The sequence below is a fragment of the Anneissia japonica genome, unplaced genomic scaffold (genome assembly GCF_011630105.1).
Source record: "Anneissia japonica isolate Jap-2015-1 unplaced genomic scaffold, ASM1163010v1 scaffold1489_len2284818_cov182, whole genome shotgun sequence".
Lineage (NCBI taxonomy): Eukaryota > Metazoa > Echinodermata > Crinoidea > Comatulida > Comatulidae > Anneissia > Anneissia japonica.
Genome location: NW_022698455.1, coordinates 119,737 through 138,888, shown reverse-complemented (window position 1 = coordinate 138,888; position 19,152 = coordinate 119,737). Strand labels below are relative to the sequence as shown.

Below are 19,152 nucleotides of genomic sequence, written 5' to 3'. Positions count from 1 at the left end.
CATTATTATTATTATTATTATTATTATTATTATTATTATTATTATTATTATTATTTATTTATTTATTTTTATTTATAATGAGCATTAGGTCTATAAATCCCCTTTTTGAGTTGAGTAACCAAATGTTAATTGACGTCTGTATACGCGCGTCTGTAAAGTTTCCTGAAAAACCCCACCCTCAAGCATGAATAAAAAATCGCCTGCCTTCGTGAATTCTGTATTTAGGCATATGGGGGTAGGTAGGCACTCTTAATGGAGCGACGCAATCTCTTTATGCTAATGTATAGTAAGTATAACTAATTGGCTTACAGCAAACCTTCAAACTAGCGGAATATAACTACATTTAAACGCCATCTAATTTAACGAAAACAATAAAATACTGTAATTAATTAAGCCGTTTTAAAAAATAAAGTTCTCTAAAGGTTGAATATCAGAATTTACAGCATGTAGTTAATGTGTTATAGGTTGTAAAAATTGAATAAAACAAAAAATCTTTCGAATAAAAATATCTTTCGCTTGACACTAGGAATTTGTGATACAAAATGATAGGCTATGTCAAGTGTCAATTGAACAGAGGCAGATTCAAGGGGGAACCCGGCATCCTATTTTTTCAAAATTATTTTTTTTAAATGGAGAAAACAGACAAAATTGTATTCAACTTTTAATCTGAGGGTGCCATTTCCGGCCATATGGAGGTGCCATAATCATAATTTTTCTTACCTCAGCCCCAACAGTTGAGGTGGGGGTGGGGGGACACTATTTGCGCAAAACCCTCACTCCCCTCTATTTCGACTTCCTGGACCCGCCACAGTTGGAGTATCATTTCTGGGCTACATAGAAGGGTAATTTTTATTCATCGGGGAAAAGGAACAAGGATCACCCTCATGATAAACAATGAGATCGTGAAAGCAATCTCGGCTTCGACTTTGTTCGGGAATTTGTTTCGCATTCAAGAAGAGGGGGTGGGGCGGGAGGCTAAATTGTTCAATTTAAAACAAAAAATGGAGATATAAGGAAAATTATTTTCAAATTTTAAGTTTGAGAATGTAATTTCCCGCCATCTAGATTTGCCATAATCACAAATTTTCTTACCTCATGCTGTAAAAGCCCCACCCTGGGTCACCTCTCTGTTGAATTCCTGGATCCACTACTGTTGAGTTTTATATAATTACTGTTAGGAATATTATTTATAATGTGTTTATGCTACTTTCCAGGGGCTTCTCCCCTGGACCCCTCCCCCCCTCTCCACGGGGGTCCTACGTGTACCTCGCATAACGTTGAGTATACCAGTTTTCTATTCGACTGGTCGTCTTCGTTAAGTAAGATTTTACCACTGCGCAGGTGGCCGTGGTTTAACGAAGAACGACCTGTCGAATACGGCCTTCGACTATAGAAGGATTTTTGAAAGAAACTATAGAGGGAGACAATTGTTATAATTTTCAAAATTTTACCGTGTGTACGTATCGCGTCGAGCAAGCGGAGCGCGAATGCGTCGGTTTCCTTTGCTTTGTGTAATAATTGGTCTGATCTGATGAACTGACATCGCCAAGAAAACATATGTAAAAAGTAAATTTGACATTACTTGCTATTTCTGTTTTTAAAAATGAGTTAATGTAATTAATTAGAAGGCTTTTCATAAGATTTCTTGAGCATTGCCATGGAAGGAGGGCCAAGCCAGGAAGGAGGAGAGGCCTAGAAAGGAGGAGGCCTAGGGGCCTAGGCCCCTAGCTAACTAGCCTAGGCCTAGGCTGTGTATATCTTCTAGGCCAGGACAGTTACTAGGGCCTAGCCTAGAAGGATTAAGCCCCAACATAAGGGGTGTAGACTAGAGACAGAGTCTCTTGGCGCTAATGCACTTTCGCACCTAACTTTTAATTTTTTTTAACTTTTAATTCTTAATTTTTTTTACCTCAATGAATGACTTAATGTTCTTCCCACAGTCATAACATATAATTAACAAACATGTTCAAATGATTTAACCACTCACAAAATACCTTTTTCAACAAATAAGCCCGCAAATAAGTACAGCGAATCTGTGCTCGCTAGCAATTTCTTACTTGATTGCAAAATAGCATGAACAGCTCGTCGTGCTAGCAAGTGCGGAAACGGTGTATCAACCTGTATTTTTTTGTTGAAAAATGTACTTTGTGAGTTATGTGTATATGTGTCAGCCAAAATGTGAGTACGAGATGTGGCTACGTGTTGGCATGGGTACGAGTTAGCCTGTGTTCTATTTCTTTTCAAGGTGTTAACAAATTTATTCTCATTTATTTTAGGTCAAGAACAGTTCAAATTTAGAAGTGATTGCTGTGAAACTTATGAGTATGGAAATACTGTTAGCGGTCAAATCCACCATTGGTTTGGGGTTATTTGAATTTACAGTCTTTCTTCTGGTAGATTCGTTTGTAAAATCATGTTTGCAATCAATAAAGTGAGTACTTTTTATAGTTTTTGGTCATGATTTGCCTTTTATTGATTAGATGTGTATAAGAGACAGAGGTAGGACTAGGCCCTAACTAAGCCATGGCAGGCATGTTGGACTGGAGAGACGAAGTACCGTAGATGCTTGAATAAGTGCCATTTTTGAATAAGCACCGTACCAAACCTGATTTTTTTCGCTAAGCGCCGCGGCGCTTATTCGAGGGTTATTATCTTGTGCAAAGAAAGACTTTGAGAAACAGGGTTTAAATACAATGTATACAGTGTTAAAATGAATAAATAAGACAATGAAGACACAAGCATTTCTTTATTATAAACGTTTATTTTCAATGACTTAGGACCTACTGAACTACATGAATACTTGAGATAGGCAACATGGAAACGGGCATGGAAAGCATCACGCCAATATTTTTTATAAGCGGGGCTCTCAAATAAGCGCCGCACTGAAGCTTCCAAAAATTTAATAAGCGCAGCGGCGCTTAGTCAAGCATTTACAGTTTATATTACTAATTATTATGCCTAGCTAGTCTTGACCCTTTTAGTAGCTATTGTAGGAAGCCAAGGATCTACAATATCTTTTTCTACCATGGGCTGTTGTGCTGGGTGTGTGACTGTAAAGAAAAAAAAAAGTCTTTAGATACTGTACATAGGTCCTCTCTAAATTTGCTGAGAGTGTGTTGCAAGGGTAAACAATAGAGAAGGGGAATATTATCTGTTTGGCAATTGGCATAAAAATAAAATACAATTAATTAGTATTTAAGTGTAATGAATTGCATGAATGAATTACAAATTAGAGAAACTAAAACCAAGCAAGAATACATTCAAAAAGTAAAATAACTGAAAATAACATAATAAAAGAAGATGGAAGAGATAAAAATAAAGAACGCAACGGGCCAGGTGTAAACGCCTCCACCATTGGGTGTGTCTGTCAAGCTATCCAAAGTCACAAATAACAGTCAGCATCTTGCAGATTTGAATTGATATGAACTAAACTTGTATTTCATTAACAATTCCTTACCATTCCACAAGCAGCATATTTTTTTGGGTGTCGGCTACTGGGCTGGAAAAAGTGAGCGACCGGTGGTTGGAGGCATCATGAATGTCCCGGAGGCAATAAATGTGAAAAATAAAATGTTAGGCTACAGTATAAGAGTACAGGTAACATTTGGTGCTGGTGGCACAAACCTTTTTTTTTCAGGCATGGTTGGCTATCTCGTACTCATGCCAAATCTGGTTTATGAGCTTTCCTAACATTTAATTTGATTTTGTTGCACATAGTGATAAACATCGGCACTGCTTCTTTGAGGAAATTGATATTAAAGCAGTGAAAAGATGCAAAATAATGAATTTGCAGAGATGGGTTAATTTTTCAGATATTCTTGATTGTTTGTAGGAGTGCGGGAGGCCGTCCCCATTTCCAGAAGACTCCCACAAGTTCCGGTACACTTGAGACCCATGTCTTTGTAAAAGTATACTAAACTTTGGTACGGACTAGCCAAATATAGGTACGAGCTAGCCAAATTATGTGTATATGTGTCAGCCAAAATGTGAGTACGAGATGTGGCTACGTGTTGGCATGGGTACGAGTTAGCCTGTGTTCTATTTCTTTTCAAGGTGTTAACAAATTTATTCTCATTTATTTTAGGTCAAGAACAGTTCAAATTTAGAAGTGATTGCTGTGAAACTTATGAGTATGGAAATACTGTTAGCGGTCAAATCCACCATTGGTTTGGGGTTATTTGAATTTACAGTCTTTCTTCTGGTAGATTCGTTTGTAAAATCATGTTTGCAATCAATAAAGTGAGTACTTTTTATAGTTTTTGGTCATGATTTGCCTTTTATTGATTTGGTCTAAGGTTGATTACTATTATGCCTTTTATTGATAATTGCCATTCAGTTTAGATTTAATTCCAAAGATGTTTTAAATCTAAAATAATAAAATTACGGCCCAAAAAAAAAAAAAAAAATTTATGCCAAAATAGTCCCCAGAAATGGATGTTTATGTTACTCAATCCCAAGCAACCAATATCTCTACATAGTTTTGGCAATCCTAATCCTCCATAAAACTCTCCAAATTACCCCAATCAGCAATTTAAGACTTAAGACTAAGATTTTTCTTAGCAACCCCTAAAGCCACAGCTGATCACTAAAACTTGAAAAGGACACTTTCCAAACGATATTTCATAAATTTGATACCTTAACCACAAACTTTTGTTTGCCAATAGCGATCATCGATGGTTGGCAATAACCCCTCAAATATAGCCTAGAACTACTACAGGAAAAATATGCAGGCCAACCAGCCAAGTTCCCAAAATTTCAATGTCTGAATAACACATCATTTTTTCTTATTTTGACCCTAGATTTGTTAACCTATTTGATAAAAAAGCCCCATTAAATAAATAATGTCTTCCAAAGATTTGTTTTGGATATAAGTTACTAAAAATTAATTTAAAAACTTGATTTCATATTTCTACTACACAATGAATTTATTTTCTTTTATTACAGTGCTCGAAGCCACCGTTGTCTTATTTGGGTGTGTGAATCGCTTGTGTTGTTATCGTTATCTCTTCTCATCTACACAGTTCATCACGTACCATACCTGCTTCTCATACTCAGTTTTGTCACATTCTTTTCTGCAGTCTTCCAATATTTTGATGTTTTAAGTTCTATTCAAACATTTTTACATGAATGTTACAGGCGTTACAATTGTTGTAATGTTTGGAACAGTTCATATTATATGGAGACAGAATCAGTAAACTCTCCATCTGGAATGGGTTCTTGCAGTCCACAAGTACGTGCACGGCCAACAATTCGCAGAGTGAAGCAATCTCCTAGTTCAATTGATCACTGTATTTCGCCAATTCGTAATCGGATAGAAAGTCCGACAAATTTTACACCTAACAGTATTGCACAAACATCAACCCCACGATCAGATCAAACCTTGAGTGTAAAATCCAAATTGAAATCTTGGGTTGGTATCAATCCCTATGTAAATCTACCACCAGGACTTCCAAATCGAGGGAATAACATGTGTTTTGTTAATTCAGTAGTTCAGTGCTTAGCACATACATCTCATCTCGTTAAGTCGTTGATCACAGAAGCAGAGGCAGATTTTCACACACACACGATTGAAACTCACTTTTTGAAAAGCTTTTCAGATATACTTGAGAAATGCGCTGTCATGCCTGGCTCATCAGATAAAAGCGTGGTTGATAATGTTCCGTTTTGTAATGCGGTTTCAAACTTAGTGCCGCATTTGGTTTCCAACCCATGTCACGGGCCTCAGCAGCAACAAGATGCTGCTGAAATTCTACTCTGGCTACTTAGCAAAACAAATGATATACTGAGCTTTAAACATAATAAACGCAGTGGCCGACAAACTAGGAGCAATCGAACCAGTCTGAAATCCTCTGACGCAAACAACTTCAAATGGAGAAACAAAGTGATAAATAAATTGCTGGAAAGTCATTGCCACAAAGAAATGGATGTTTTGTTGCGAATCAAGGAAGAAAAAAACTTGAAACTCACAAAGTGTGAAACAATGCATTCACTTTCCTGCATCGATTCAGTTATCACAGTATCTGACATAGCCTGGGTGCAGTATTGTCGAAACCACCCCACTGTGATCACTGACCTCTTTGCAGGTCAGCTAGCGGAGGTTCGTCAGAGTAGTATTACCAATGAGGTATCGTTTGGAACGCAGGCTTTTCACATCTTACCTGTCCCTCTTGTAGATCCGCGAAAAATCTCAGGGCTTGTACAGTTACAGGATTGCATCACTGCCATGGCAACTTTAGATGAACTTGGCGGCAATGGCTCCCAAGTTTCTATACCTACTTTTAGTCAAAGTAGATCAGATATTATGAGCAGCAGTACAAATAGCTCCATCATGGGCAATTCTTTGTTCACTGACGGACAGTATCAGACCATTCTGCGCTTCCCGCCGAATTGTTTGATTCTTCAGCTGAACAGATTCTATTTTGACCATGATGAGAAAATTGTTCGCAAGATCCATTCTCCAGTAAACATCGTCCATAAAAACCTGGACCTATCTCCTTTAGCGTATGACAAAAAAAATGGATGTTACAGTTCAGAATATCTGTATGATTTATATGCTGTTTGTGTTCATGAAGGAGGTGGTAACACGCAGTATGGACATTATTTGGCATTGTGCCAAGCTGGAGATGGAAAATGGTATAAATTTGATGACGAACACGTAACCCAGATCAATGTTAATTACGAATGCAGCTCGCTGTCCATCCGAGAGGGAGCATACTTGCTGTTTTACAAACGCCAATCTGATATTAAGTAATATACAGTAGTATAAAGCTTCAGTAATACTCATTGTGGAGTGGAGTATAACTTGTGGATATTGGTATAAAGAGGCTTGCTTTGTACAGTAATTCTTGGACCATTAGACTACAAGGCAAGCATTTTGTGATCCAAGCAACATGGGCAGGGCTGGAAAAAGTCTGCAGCTTGTTGGAGGCATCATGAACGTCACATAGGCATTTTTTGGGTAAAAATTCCAAAAAGTAAACTGTTGGGCTATAGTGTACAGATACACACTTTATAGTGTACATGGTACAGATAACATGGAGATGTGGTGGAGGCATTTTATTGGACAATTGTCATGGTCAAAGGGACAAACATTTTTTTTCCCCCAGGGCTGACCATGGGATTACAAGATGCTTGCCTTGTAAATCCATGGTCCTTGGTTCAATTTCTGTCACAGCAGGAATTTTTCTCACGACTAAATGTCATATGTTAAAGAGACTTGGTTTTAATCATCGTCCATTCCTGTTGATTGCGATTGAATACTGTATCTCATTGCTTGTCTTCTACTGTACCTCCGTGGTTGCAGTATTTGCTGCGAAGCAGCCAATTCATATTCTTGACAGCAATTTGACCTCTGAAAGGTCATTGTTTGTCAAAAAACCTGCGCCTAAGACTACTGAAAAGCGGAGTTTCCTTCTTTCGTTCTGCCGAGTAAAATCAATTACTTTAGGCGACGTTTGTAGACTAACCTACTCGTACCAACGTCGGCATGTCGCGACGCTGGAGTACTATTCAGCGTTTTTACTATATTTCTAGGTTTCCTATTTCTACGTTTAGTTGGCTCATGTCTCAGCCACAATATTTTGAGAACCCAGTTAAACTTATTTACTAGCCTATTTTAACGTGCTAATTATTACATTTAGGCGACGCTTTTTGTAGACTGACATAGTGTTTTCAGAAATAAATACCATTTTATACACATGCGCAGATCGATTCGGCAGCAGCGAGTCACCAGCAGCGAGATGTCACTGCAGCAAAACACTATTGTGCACGGTACCAACGCTGTTCTAATATAGACAATGGGTCGTGTCTCATATTATTTGTTATATTTTTATTATTCATTATTTTCACTTGACTCGCATAAATAATTTTGTTCGAAGAACATTTTATGCAGTTTTACTTCGCAGCACTCCACTTGCAATTTGCAATTTCTAGTTTATGTTGTTAAATTTTATGCCCTTGTGTTTTATGCTACATTTTTAGTACAGTACAGTACATTTACTTGCCATGCTCTTTTCTGCCTTCAAGTACACCCATGAACACGGTCAATAGGCCTTCACAACTTGCGAAAGCCTTCAAAATGTTCAGCGGCTGGATGATCATGACTTGTCGGTCGTGAATTTTGTGGCTCTGTACATTGTTCAAGGGTTCATTTCAACGAACTGTTTATGCCACTCAAAAATGAGTTCCTGTAATGTTATTATTTATTTAATCATTCATTGTTAAGCTCTGTCCAGATTCTAAAATGTTGTCTAGAGGGAGCTTTCAAACATGTGGTGGTGGTGTGGTGATTGACGCGACGCCGTGGCGTCGCGTCAATCACCACACCACACCACACCGACAATCACACCACACCACAATCACACCAATCACGCAATCACGCCACACGACACCACACCGACAATCAGCAGACGGCGCGCCGTCTCGGACTGTCGGTGTGGCTGTCTCTTATACACATCTAGAAGTTTTTTTAGATCCAGCTGTAGGGGGCGTCCCATTTTTCGTATTCCCACCATGCATTTCGGTGGAACACGGTGGAACACTTTTTTTGTGTGGAGAACTCTATCTTGTATTTCTAGTATCTTTGGCCGAGCCCATTGATTAGTGCATTATGCCTTCATTTGATGTTAATTAACTTTGTCAACTTAATAGATAATTGTACACTAAAGTGCATTATTATCAATTATTAACCCATGTTATGCAATTTGTAATTAATTCGTTTTTAAAATTGGGGGAGAACAAGGTGTATTTAAATTATTTTAGTTATATTTTCAACCAGTATCTCCCTGAGGGTTTTTACAGTTCTCTATTTAAACAAAAGTGTAATTAAAGTAAAATACCGGTACTACCTGCATGTATAAATTTTCTAGTTTATTTTAATGCAAATGTTATTACTATACCTCATGAATGATAGTTACCTGTAGGTAATTAACATTTTATTGGTTTGATTCCACTCTATTCTATACAGTATTTGCAATGAGTATAGAGTATATTTTACTGTAGGCAGAGGTGTGGTAGTCGTTTTTGGGTAGTACTTTTTTCCCAGTGTATGCATAAATATGGCATGCGCATGGTGGCATTGACGAATGGAATGTTATAACCTATAATGTTTCTGATGTACAGGTATAGTAATATCTATAATTGAGAAAAATATGTCCTACTTTGATTATCTAAGAGAGTATAATGCAGTACCCCAACTACAGTAGGCCTTGTAGAGCAAGTACTGTAAGCCAGACTTTTTTTATACCTTATTTTGCGAATCCACCGCCCTCCGATATTAATAATATTAAATTTTATTTTTGACCAATTAGCGCACCTGCTGCGTCAAAAAACTGGAAATTTCCGGAAAAAATTAAAGTTTTTTAAAAATTTTATTATGCCCTGAAATCTTTAAAAATAAGGTATGTATAATTTCTTCTTATTAATATTAATTTAAAGCATTTAACCATACCATTTCTACACTGTTGAAATTCAAAAATAAAATTTTATTTCTATTTTATCCTCCATCTGGATTTTTCTGGCAAAATTATTTGCTAAATATACAGAAAACAAAATTTTTTTTAAATTTTTTTCCACCAGCCTCTGATGATCTTTAAAAAAGTAAGTTTGCGAAACAACAAATAAAAAAAGTCTCGCTTAATGTATTTTGGGAATTCCCCATATACAAGATTACATCATAGATTCGCTCACATGACTAAAATACTGTAATCAGGTTTAGGCTGGTAGAATTGAATCCAAGACAGTACATTTTCTCAAGCACGATAGAGGGGTTACACATTTAATATTAATTTAGTGTTAGTAATAATTAAGGTTGTACAGTAATTATATTTTTGTTTCTTAATATTATAATTGTACTATACTCTGTGTGAATATGACAAATGCATTGTAGGTGTGAATCTATTTTCTGTGTTACAATTAATTTGTACTAAACTCGAAGACAAGGAATTAAACTGCTGCTAAACATTTGTAAGTTTTAAATGTGCTGTATAAGCCAAGCCTGCATTAATATTAACAAATGGTTATCATGCTCAAAGTATGAGATGTGCAATTAATTTGTTTAATTAAATTTAATTTGTATTTTTCAATTATATTTTTTTAGCTTCCAAAGGGAATTTTACTATGGAGATGTTCCATACTTTAACATACTTTAAGTACATACTGTATTGACATTGGTGCTAATAGAAGAAAAGTTTGTTTTTAATCACTTGAGTGATTTTTCTTACTCAGCATGTTTAGAGTAGGGGCTTTCAAGGGGCCACATATGTTCCTTTATATGCCACTGTTAACATACTGTAGCTGTACAGTTCATATTGATGTCCATAATATAAAAGTAGGCCCACAATTGGTAAACAATTCAATTTTGATGATTAAATCAACAAAAATTGAATTGTTTTTATATGAGCCTCATGGCATATTTGATGTAAATTTGTCGTTTGATCAATTTTTTGTTTCTAATTTATGTAATGTGGCACATAGCTACTAATAATAGTCAATTAAGCCTGAAACAACAAGCTTGGTTTCCATAAAATCGCTGCATGCTAAGCTATTGCCACCCCGTCATCAACAGCACAGTGTACTGATTTCAATGAATACACTGTAGCTATTTTATGGAAACCAGGTTTACTTGTCAAAGTATGGTGGGTAAAAGAAAAACAATAAGTAGGCCTTGTATATGGTTTATTCACCAGTTTGTACAGCAGTGCATGTTCTTTTACTAGAATACACTTATTTTTTGCCAATTAAAATGTCATTTTGTATGCAAAATGAATCAAGTATGTAGTGATACTCATTGCGATTTGTTGTCTTGGTGACTGCGATTTCAATAGACTTTGGTACGTATTAATTTGCAAATGTAAAGGTGGCTTCAGATATACAGTACATAGAGGAGAGAGCAAAGCTTTGGATTTGAAAATTTAGGCAGGTCTTTCGTGTTAAACTAAAGGCCTGTTTTACACTGACGATAATGATCAACGATGACAAGCTTGAAAGCAATTGTTCATATAGAGAATGAAAGAAATGCTGCAAAAACTTTTCGCACTAGCCTGATTCGATAACAAGTTATTGTGTATACGATAACAAAATATTTTCACAAATCAAATCAAATTTTATCGTTTTACACGATTATGACATCATTTGATTTGATTTTTGAAAATATTTTGTTATCATATACACGATAAATTGTTATTGAATCGTGCTAGTGTGAAAACTTCTATTTCTTTTATTATTTTCTATATGAACAATTGCTTTTTAGGTTTTTATCTTTGAATGTTATCGTCACAGTGTAAACAGGCTTAAGAAGAACAAACAAGTCAAATTCATAGAACAAAATCATGCTGTGTGATGTTGCATTTAAATATTGTGTTTGATCTTTATTGATTTCTCAATTGCTTTGGAGATGTGCTACCTTGATTAATGATACAAATCAAATTTTAAATTAATGTGTACAGTATAATATTATATACATTTAAATCGTTTTCTACAGCTGTTGGTGGGGTTTATATCCACAGTTTGCCTTTCGCTTGTAATTTTGAGGCTTATTGATAACTAAAAGCATATATTTTGTTGTGAAATTGTAGGCCTATAGTACAAATTTCAATTTGGAACTGGATAAACACCCTCTTTCTGCTCCCTCTCCTTCTTTCGTCTTTTCTTAGATATCTTTCTGATATGCAAAAATCTCCATAGGCATCATATATTTTCTGCCAAAAAGCAGGGCCTGCCTCCCACTCCCCGGTTGCGCCGGCCATGGTTATTAAACAAATTATTTTATAGGAAGAGCAATGGAATGCTACATACTGAATACCGCCAGTGCTTATCCTCGCTCTTTAACATTTTTGGAAAATAGTTCTGTTCCTAAAATTTTTTACGATACAGTACAGATGAAGGTGAATACACAATCAAATATCATCAGCAACACAAGAAACTGAGAGATAGTAATTACCCTTATGCATATACAGTACAATAAACAATAATGATGAAATCAACTATATTTTATCAATTGTTACAGTAAAATATCATGTATTCAATTAACAATTCCATGAAAAGTATAAACTTAGAAACTGTGGAGAAAAATAAGTACAGGTATTATGATGTAGACTGCACCAAGGTAAGTTGAATTTTGGATTGTAAAAATGATGATGAAAATATCGATAAACTATTATTATTATTATTATTATTATTATTTGAATGTGAATTTAAATAATCATTTAAGCAATCGTCAGTTTAATATCATTAGTTCTAATTCACATAAATACTGTAAATCAACATGTTAGTATACAGTAGTCTATGGTAAACGCATACGGTAATCAGTAAACGCGTTCCCACGCGATATTTCTAAATATCGCGTTGAGGTTGAGTATTGACAACGGACTGGCGAACCGCAGGAAAACAACTCGGCCGCCGCGAAATTGAATATCTATTTACGTATCTAAGCTTAGGGCTAAGTAAATAGTTGATATAGTAACTAACATATTTTAGAGTTAGTACTGTATACACATATTTAAAGAGGTAACGCTTGTTAAAATAGTACTATAGGGCCTAGATGCTAGCTTCAGCAGGCCTAGCGTCGTAGGCCTAGCCTAGCCTAACCAACAGTCAGTTGGGCCTCGGCGGTGTCGTGTGGTTTCGTCCGGAGGGAGTCCCTACTTCTAGGCCCTAAGATGGCGAGGGTAGGCCTAGCCTACGTTTGGCCATGTGTTGGTGAATTAGTAACTTTAGCACGGCAGCTTGGGGTAATGTGGACGCTCCGGACAAAAGCACCATTTTTTTTTACATGCTCCTCAGGAGCGTACGGTGAAAAATCTAAGGGGAGTCGAAACAAAAGCGCAGGGGGCCAGCTGAACTCGGGGCAATTTAGCGAAGGTTTCAGAACGCTGGGTGCATTATTTGTGAGTGAAGCGAGCATATTTAAAGCAGGGGCAGATTTGGGGAGGGAGCCGGCCCGGCCCCGGCCTCCCTTTTGGGAGGTAGAAAAAAAGAAAAAAGAAAGAAAAAAAGGAAGGAAAAGAAAAAAAATGATAGCCCAGAACGCCTCAAATGTTATTTTCGGGCATCTAGAACACCAAAATCTCACGGGGGCATACCCCCGGACCCCCTAGGGCATTGTTGTTTTGATCGGCCCAAATTTCGGCACCCTTTCGGTCCCCCTTTTGGACATCTCTGGATCCGCCCCTGTTTAAAAGCTTTCTTTATAAGGGGGTCGACCACACCCATCGAACCCCCACGGTACGCCCCTGCTCCTTATTAATAATGGTCATCATTCATTCAGTTTTTGGCAGGGGTGACACGGGGGGTGGGGGGTGGGAGGAGAAAAAAAAGCACTATCCTATGTATTATCTACATTAAAATACTCCAAAATCTATTAAATTAGCCTTTGAAACCCCTAAATTGTCATATATTTGCTTTGCCACCCCTCTGGAACACTCTCAAGAGTTTTTGAGCGATGCCTGATCACGCCAAACTTTTTTTGGTCAGCGACATTCCCATCGGGCAACTCCTGGCACCACCACTGATTTTGGTAGGAGCCATCTCATCCTAGTTCATTATGGCAGCCATCTTGGATTTCAAAATGGCCACCTCATAAAATCTATGTTTATCCATATCTCTGCTTCTAAACCACTTGGAATTATAATTCTAATGTCTGAAAGTATGTTTAAATGGTCAAGGAATACGATCATATCATTTTTAGAGATGCATGACCAAGCCCATTGTTGCTATTGTCGGGGACATCGAGACCCCATCAGTGACCTTAAGCCTCTGTTGGGCAAATCACGGCGCCCCCTGAAATTTTACTGGATCCTCAACGGTCAGCTGTTCAGATAAAATTCTCTTTGTATGTTGACCACCCACTTCACAGTTTTAGCAGATCGGGTAGAATTGTTGTAGATCTCAAAACCAAAACAAAAAAATAGACATAAATATTCATTCCTAGTGCAATTAAGATGTTAAATGAAAGGTTTATAGATAATTTTATTTCTTTTTCATATTTTCAGTTGTGTGTTATCTGTGCAATTTGTAGTATATATTATTATTATATATTATTATTACTTAAATACTATTTTTATTTATTTTACCGGAAAAGAAAATTTCATGTATTGTATTCACAACAGTATATGACTAATAAAATGAAATTGAACTTAAGATAGCCTTCCCTATTAATGAAGTTGGTTGTGGTGCAGATGAGGATGATGATGTTGGTGGAGGAGGTGATGATTGATTTAGATCATATGATTCCAGTATTTGTTTGCTTTTAGATCAAGTAAATACTGTATAATTCATATTCAAGACATTTAATTTTTCAGAATATTTGTGTCATAAAGATTGAGGCCCACAATAACACAACATGGCTTGCACATGCTCACAAGAGGGATGTCAGCAGAGAACGAGCGAAGTTGTCAAAGGTGTTCATGCTAAGTTGCGAAAGAAATTAAAAGAAGGTTAGTGGGCATTATATGTTGAGATTTTAGTGACTCTAATTTGAGGGAAATCAACTGCAGATTTTTGTATTGTGTATTATTCAGCATTCAGAACACATCTGCATGAATGGTCAATAAGGCTTTTTTAAATATATAAAATAAATTAATAAATTTGTAATATAGTTATTCACAAAAGACATTTCACCCCTTATGGACTTCCAAGGCAGCAGCAATCAGTTGGGTGGGCATAGTTACCAACCTGAGAGATTTGAAATGTGTGAGTGATCAGTTAGTTTGGGGGAGGGGGAAGCGTCGGGGGATATTCCCCCGCCGACGATCTGAGCATTTTTAAGCTGTTTTAAAACGATTTCAGGGAGTGTTTGTTGATAATACGGGTACATAAGCAAAAATATTATTATAAAGCCACGTACAATTTGATTTTCAATGTAGGGCTATGTATAATTTGAGCACCCGAACTATGTTTACCAACAAAGATTTTATATTTTTAATAAAATCAATTTCTTTCAATTTTAAATACATCTTCCCCCGAATTCGTGATAATTTGTTATATTGCATAGACTTGTGTTAAATGCGTGACAAATTTAGGATCACGCATGTGTTTCTGCAAAGTGTGTGTTTCATCCAAAATCACTTTGAAATGTGGGACCGTCCTACACGATGTGAAAGGGTTAGTAACTATGAGTGGCGGGTTGGGGGAGACACTAAGGTGAAGTGGGGTCTATGTTTAAGTAAGGGGGAACTAGCTTGCAAAATAAGGTGATTTTAACTACTTGGCCATGAAGTTTTTTGCTTCAAATATTTTGAATGGGGGTGGGGGATGCAAGCATTTTTAGGGGCATGTAACCCCTAGATATGCCACTGTGACCAGAAGATATAAGTATCTCATTTAAATGGAAAAAAATAGTACTAGGCATAATGAAATGCTTTACACTTGCTCAAAAACATCTTTTGACTGTGCTGTGATTCTTAATACTGCCCTCTTTTGTTAAATGAAACAGCTTCCTAATACTGTTGAAGAGTAACAGTAAATGAAAGACTTTTCAAACTAACAAATTTATTTTTACACAAGCTTTTGACCATGCAGTGGTCTTCATCAGGTGAATGTACAAATAGGATAAAAGTGTGGTCATACAGTTAGATCAAAGAGGGTAGATGCTCTACAAGTAACGGTATCTGAGTATGAACAAAGGAATAGTAGTAGAGTAGGAAATGACTTTTTGTATTTGGTAAGATTTCTTCCAATGTAGGCCTATAATTTAATTTTCTCTAAAAAATACCACATAATATTGTAAGAAAAGATTCTTGAAATATGATTTAATCCCAGAATAATTATTTTATTAGAATTTACAAATGATTGGCTGGTATTACTGTATCAAATGACATGTGTAGATCGCGACCTAGAAAGTCACATGACCAGTTACCGCTACTAAATTCATATTTCCGAAAACCTAGCCTAGAGAAAGGTGGGGTCAGGGGAATGAAGTTAAGTGCTAACATGATGGAGAAATAATCAGAGTTAATTAAGTGATCTGTCTTTGAGGACATTTGACTAGACTGACCAGGCCAACTGACCGATTGGACATTTTAAAGATTACTCTAATTTAGTGAAGGTGACATAATTAGGATAGTGAATTAAGAATTAACAAATTTAATTTGTAAGCATAATGTATTGAAAGATACGATGGTATTTTTAGATTATAAGAGACATTTTTTATGCTTAAATTAATATTACCTTAAGAAATATGTTAGACTGAGAATTAACAAGATAATGCAAATTTGCAGTTTATTCTTTTAACCATTATTTTACCAAATTATGGAAACCAGCTGTTTGTACCTCATGCATTGAATAATTAATAAGAAAATCATTTGTGCCAGAACTGATACATCTTTCACAGTGCAGGTTAATAGAATTTTCACTTTCGTTTTTAAACATTTTTACATTTATATATTTATTTATTTATTTGCATTTCATGTATATCTATTTAATAATAATAATTTTTTAAATTATTTTATTTATTTGTTCGTCTATTTATTTGTTTTATTATTTTATTAATTAATTTTCAGTAATTTCCCTGTTCTTTAATTAACACTGTAAATTGAGTAATGCCACCACTTGGGAATGAGGAGAAATGTAATAATATCATGTTTCATTACACAGCACAGATTTTTGCCATACAGCTAAAAAGTTGCAAAGAGCAATGGGATTTCTACTCGATCACTCTCCAGCAGTTAATGGATAAGCATTTCCCCTTGGTTGCAGCTTCCCGTATCAAACAGGATAAGCCATGGGTAACTAATCACTTCAAACATCTTGTCAAAAAGCGCCAACAAGCCTTTGAATCTGGAAATAGAGCTGATTACAAGTTGTTCCGCAACAAAGTTAACTCAGAGTCAAAACGACTCCGCCGCAGGTTCTACAAAAGACGTATTGATTCTTTGCTGAACTCAAACCCTAAGTCCTGGTGGAACAATATTTAAAAATTTCTTAACTTAAATAACAAATCCAACAGCCTTACCAGCTTGGCTAATTCACTTTTTAATGGAAATAAGCACCAACTTGCAGAAAGCTGTAACACATTCTTCCATTCCCTAACGAATGAATATGACCGAATTACTCCTATTCCTCCGCCTGACCCCAATGTTGCCCCCGATTACCTTATTATTAATCCGGATGTAGTGGAACTTAAATTACATAGCATTTCTTGTTGTAAAGCACCTGGCCCTGATAATACTCCAAATTGGATGTTGAAAGAGCATGCTTCAACATTTTCAAAACCCTTATGTACCATCATCAACTCAAGTCTACGTGAAGGTTTTGTGCCTCAGATTTGGAAAAGTTCAAACATAGTCCCAATTCCTAAAGTTAATCCACCAAGAAATATTGAATGTGATCTTAGACCAATCTCACTCACCCCAACTACTGCCAAAATTGCTGACAGTCTAATTAGGGAGCACTTATGGAACCAAGTAACATTTAATATTGATTCTAACCAATTTGGGTGTATGAAGGGTGTGTCAACAGTTGATGATTTGACTAGAATTTTATGTGTTATGATGCTACTGATAAAAGTAATGAATTGTGTACAGTATATTACTTGACTTTAAGAAGGCCTATGACTTAATTGACCACAATATTGTTATCAAAAAGCTGTCGATCCATACATTGTTGCTTGGGTTAGTTCATTTCTTAGTAATAGGCTTTAAAACAGGGTAAAATTGGGTGATAATCTTTCTGAATGGCTTTCACCAAATGGAGGCTCAGGCCAAGGTACTTGGTTAGGTGTTATTATTTTTCTTATTTTTATTAATGACCTGTATACTGACAATCATAATGTTAAATTTATGGATGATACCACAGTAGTTGAACGAATACCTAAAAATCAACTAAGTAATTTACAGAATGATGTCAACCTTATTGTTAATTGGTCAGATAGCAATCATATGAAACTTAATGTAAAAAAAAACCAAAGAGTTTGTGATAAGCTGTAAAAAAGTTAAAACATAATTTGAACCACTCTGTATAGAAGATAGTAACATTGATTGTGTGTCCGTAAATAAATTGCTTGGACTCGCCTTGAGCAAGTTTATCCTGGCAACCGCATATTGATAACCTCATTAAGAAGTGTAATTCTAAATTATTTTTTCTCCGACAACTGAAACGGTCAGGTGTTGATAGCCATGCATTATTGCTGTTCTATAAACAGGTAATTAGACCTGTATTAGAATATGCAGTGCCAGTATGGGGCATGAACATTACCAGGACCAGTCTTACCAAATTGATCGCATTCAGCATAGAGCCTGCAAAACAATCTTTAAGGAAACTTGTACTGTTGGTGATAGCCTTGTTATTCCACTCAAAGTTAGAAGGGACAACCTGTGCAGCGGATACTTCACCAAGGTTAAACATCCTGCGCATGTACTACATAATTTGCTACCTGACAAAACAAACATAAACTATAACCTTCGAGCTCCCAGAGAGTTTAAGTTGCCAAAAGTGAGAACAAAGCAGTCTCGTGACTTTATTTTAAACCATGAATTTTTTTCCAAATGGTGAAATTTCCCTCGACAAGTTTTTCCCCTTCCTTCCCTTCCCTCTTGCTTCCGCCCTCCCCCCACATAATAAATTATTAAAATTAATGAGATAAAATTTCCTGTAGGCTCTTTTAATTTTTTAATTTTTAATTTCCCTAATTTTGGTGTCCTTTCTTGGTACGGTACCCTGCTTTTTCTTTTACTTGTTTTGTAGCTGTAGTTGTTGCTGTGGTTGTTGTAATTGTATCATTTATAATGTTTTCTTATTTTTTTGTACTTTAATGTTGTGATGATTCTCAAACGAGAATTTTAAATGTTTCATATTTATATTTTGTATATTACTAATAATTTTTCTGTACATTTCAAATTTTCCTTAAGTTTGCAAATAAAGTTATTTTGAATTTGAATTTGAATTTGAAATTTGAATTTGATGATATAGATTTTCATAATTCCCAATCAGTTGAATTTAAAAAAAAAAATTATTAATGTATTGACCTTTTTTGTCTAATATAGATATTTGACAGTTGTTGTCATGACAACTATATGCTGAATACCCTTGAGATTCAAGGGCTTACTTTTTGATGTTTTAATATCTGCATTTATTGATGCTATCTGTATTAATTGACCTACTCTCTGGGTCTTGAAGGACCTGGAAATATGGGAGCTAGGCTGTGGTTGCAAACTATTT

The 19,152-nt window shown here is 35.9% G+C and overlaps 2 protein-coding genes across 4 annotated transcripts in view; both read left to right on the top strand.

The window, feature by feature from the left end:
• Positions 1-1,449: 1,449 nt before the first annotated feature.
• LOC117102537 (S-adenosylmethionine sensor upstream of mTORC1-like) overlaps positions 1,450-19,152 on the top strand; it is a 54,339-nt gene continuing 36,636 nt past the window's right edge. Inside the window, exons 1-3 of one of the 3 annotated variants that reach the window (XM_033242818.1) lie at positions 1,450-1,566; positions 2,277-2,431; positions 14,298-14,432. In XM_033242818.1, the coding sequence (XP_033098709.1) occupies positions 14,339-14,432 (94 nt within the window). In that variant the 5' untranslated portion in view covers positions 1,450-1,566; positions 2,277-2,431; positions 14,298-14,338. Of the gene's footprint in view, positions 1,567-2,276; positions 2,432-12,355; positions 12,505-14,297; positions 14,433-19,152 lie in introns of those variants that run through there. The other 2 variants (XM_033242817.1, XM_033242819.1) reach the window with 2 other exon arrangements.
• Positions 4,091-7,421, top strand: LOC117102536. The gene is made up of 2 exons (XM_033242816.1): positions 4,091-4,239; positions 4,945-7,421. The coding sequence occupies exons 1-2, from the start codon at positions 4,127-4,129 to the stop codon at positions 6,749-6,751; spliced, it is 1,920 nt and encodes a 639-aa protein (XP_033098707.1). The 5' UTR covers positions 4,091-4,126; the 3' UTR covers positions 6,752-7,421.

Coding starts and splice junctions, on each gene's coding strand:
- LOC117102536 (XM_033242816.1), top strand. CDS start 4,127: ATGAGTATGGAAATACTGTTAGCGGTCAAATCCACCATTGGTTTGGGG. Junction 4,240..4,944: donor TCATGTTTGCAATCAATAAA/GTGAGTACTTTT, acceptor CTTTTATTACAG/TGCTCGAAGCCACCGTTGTC.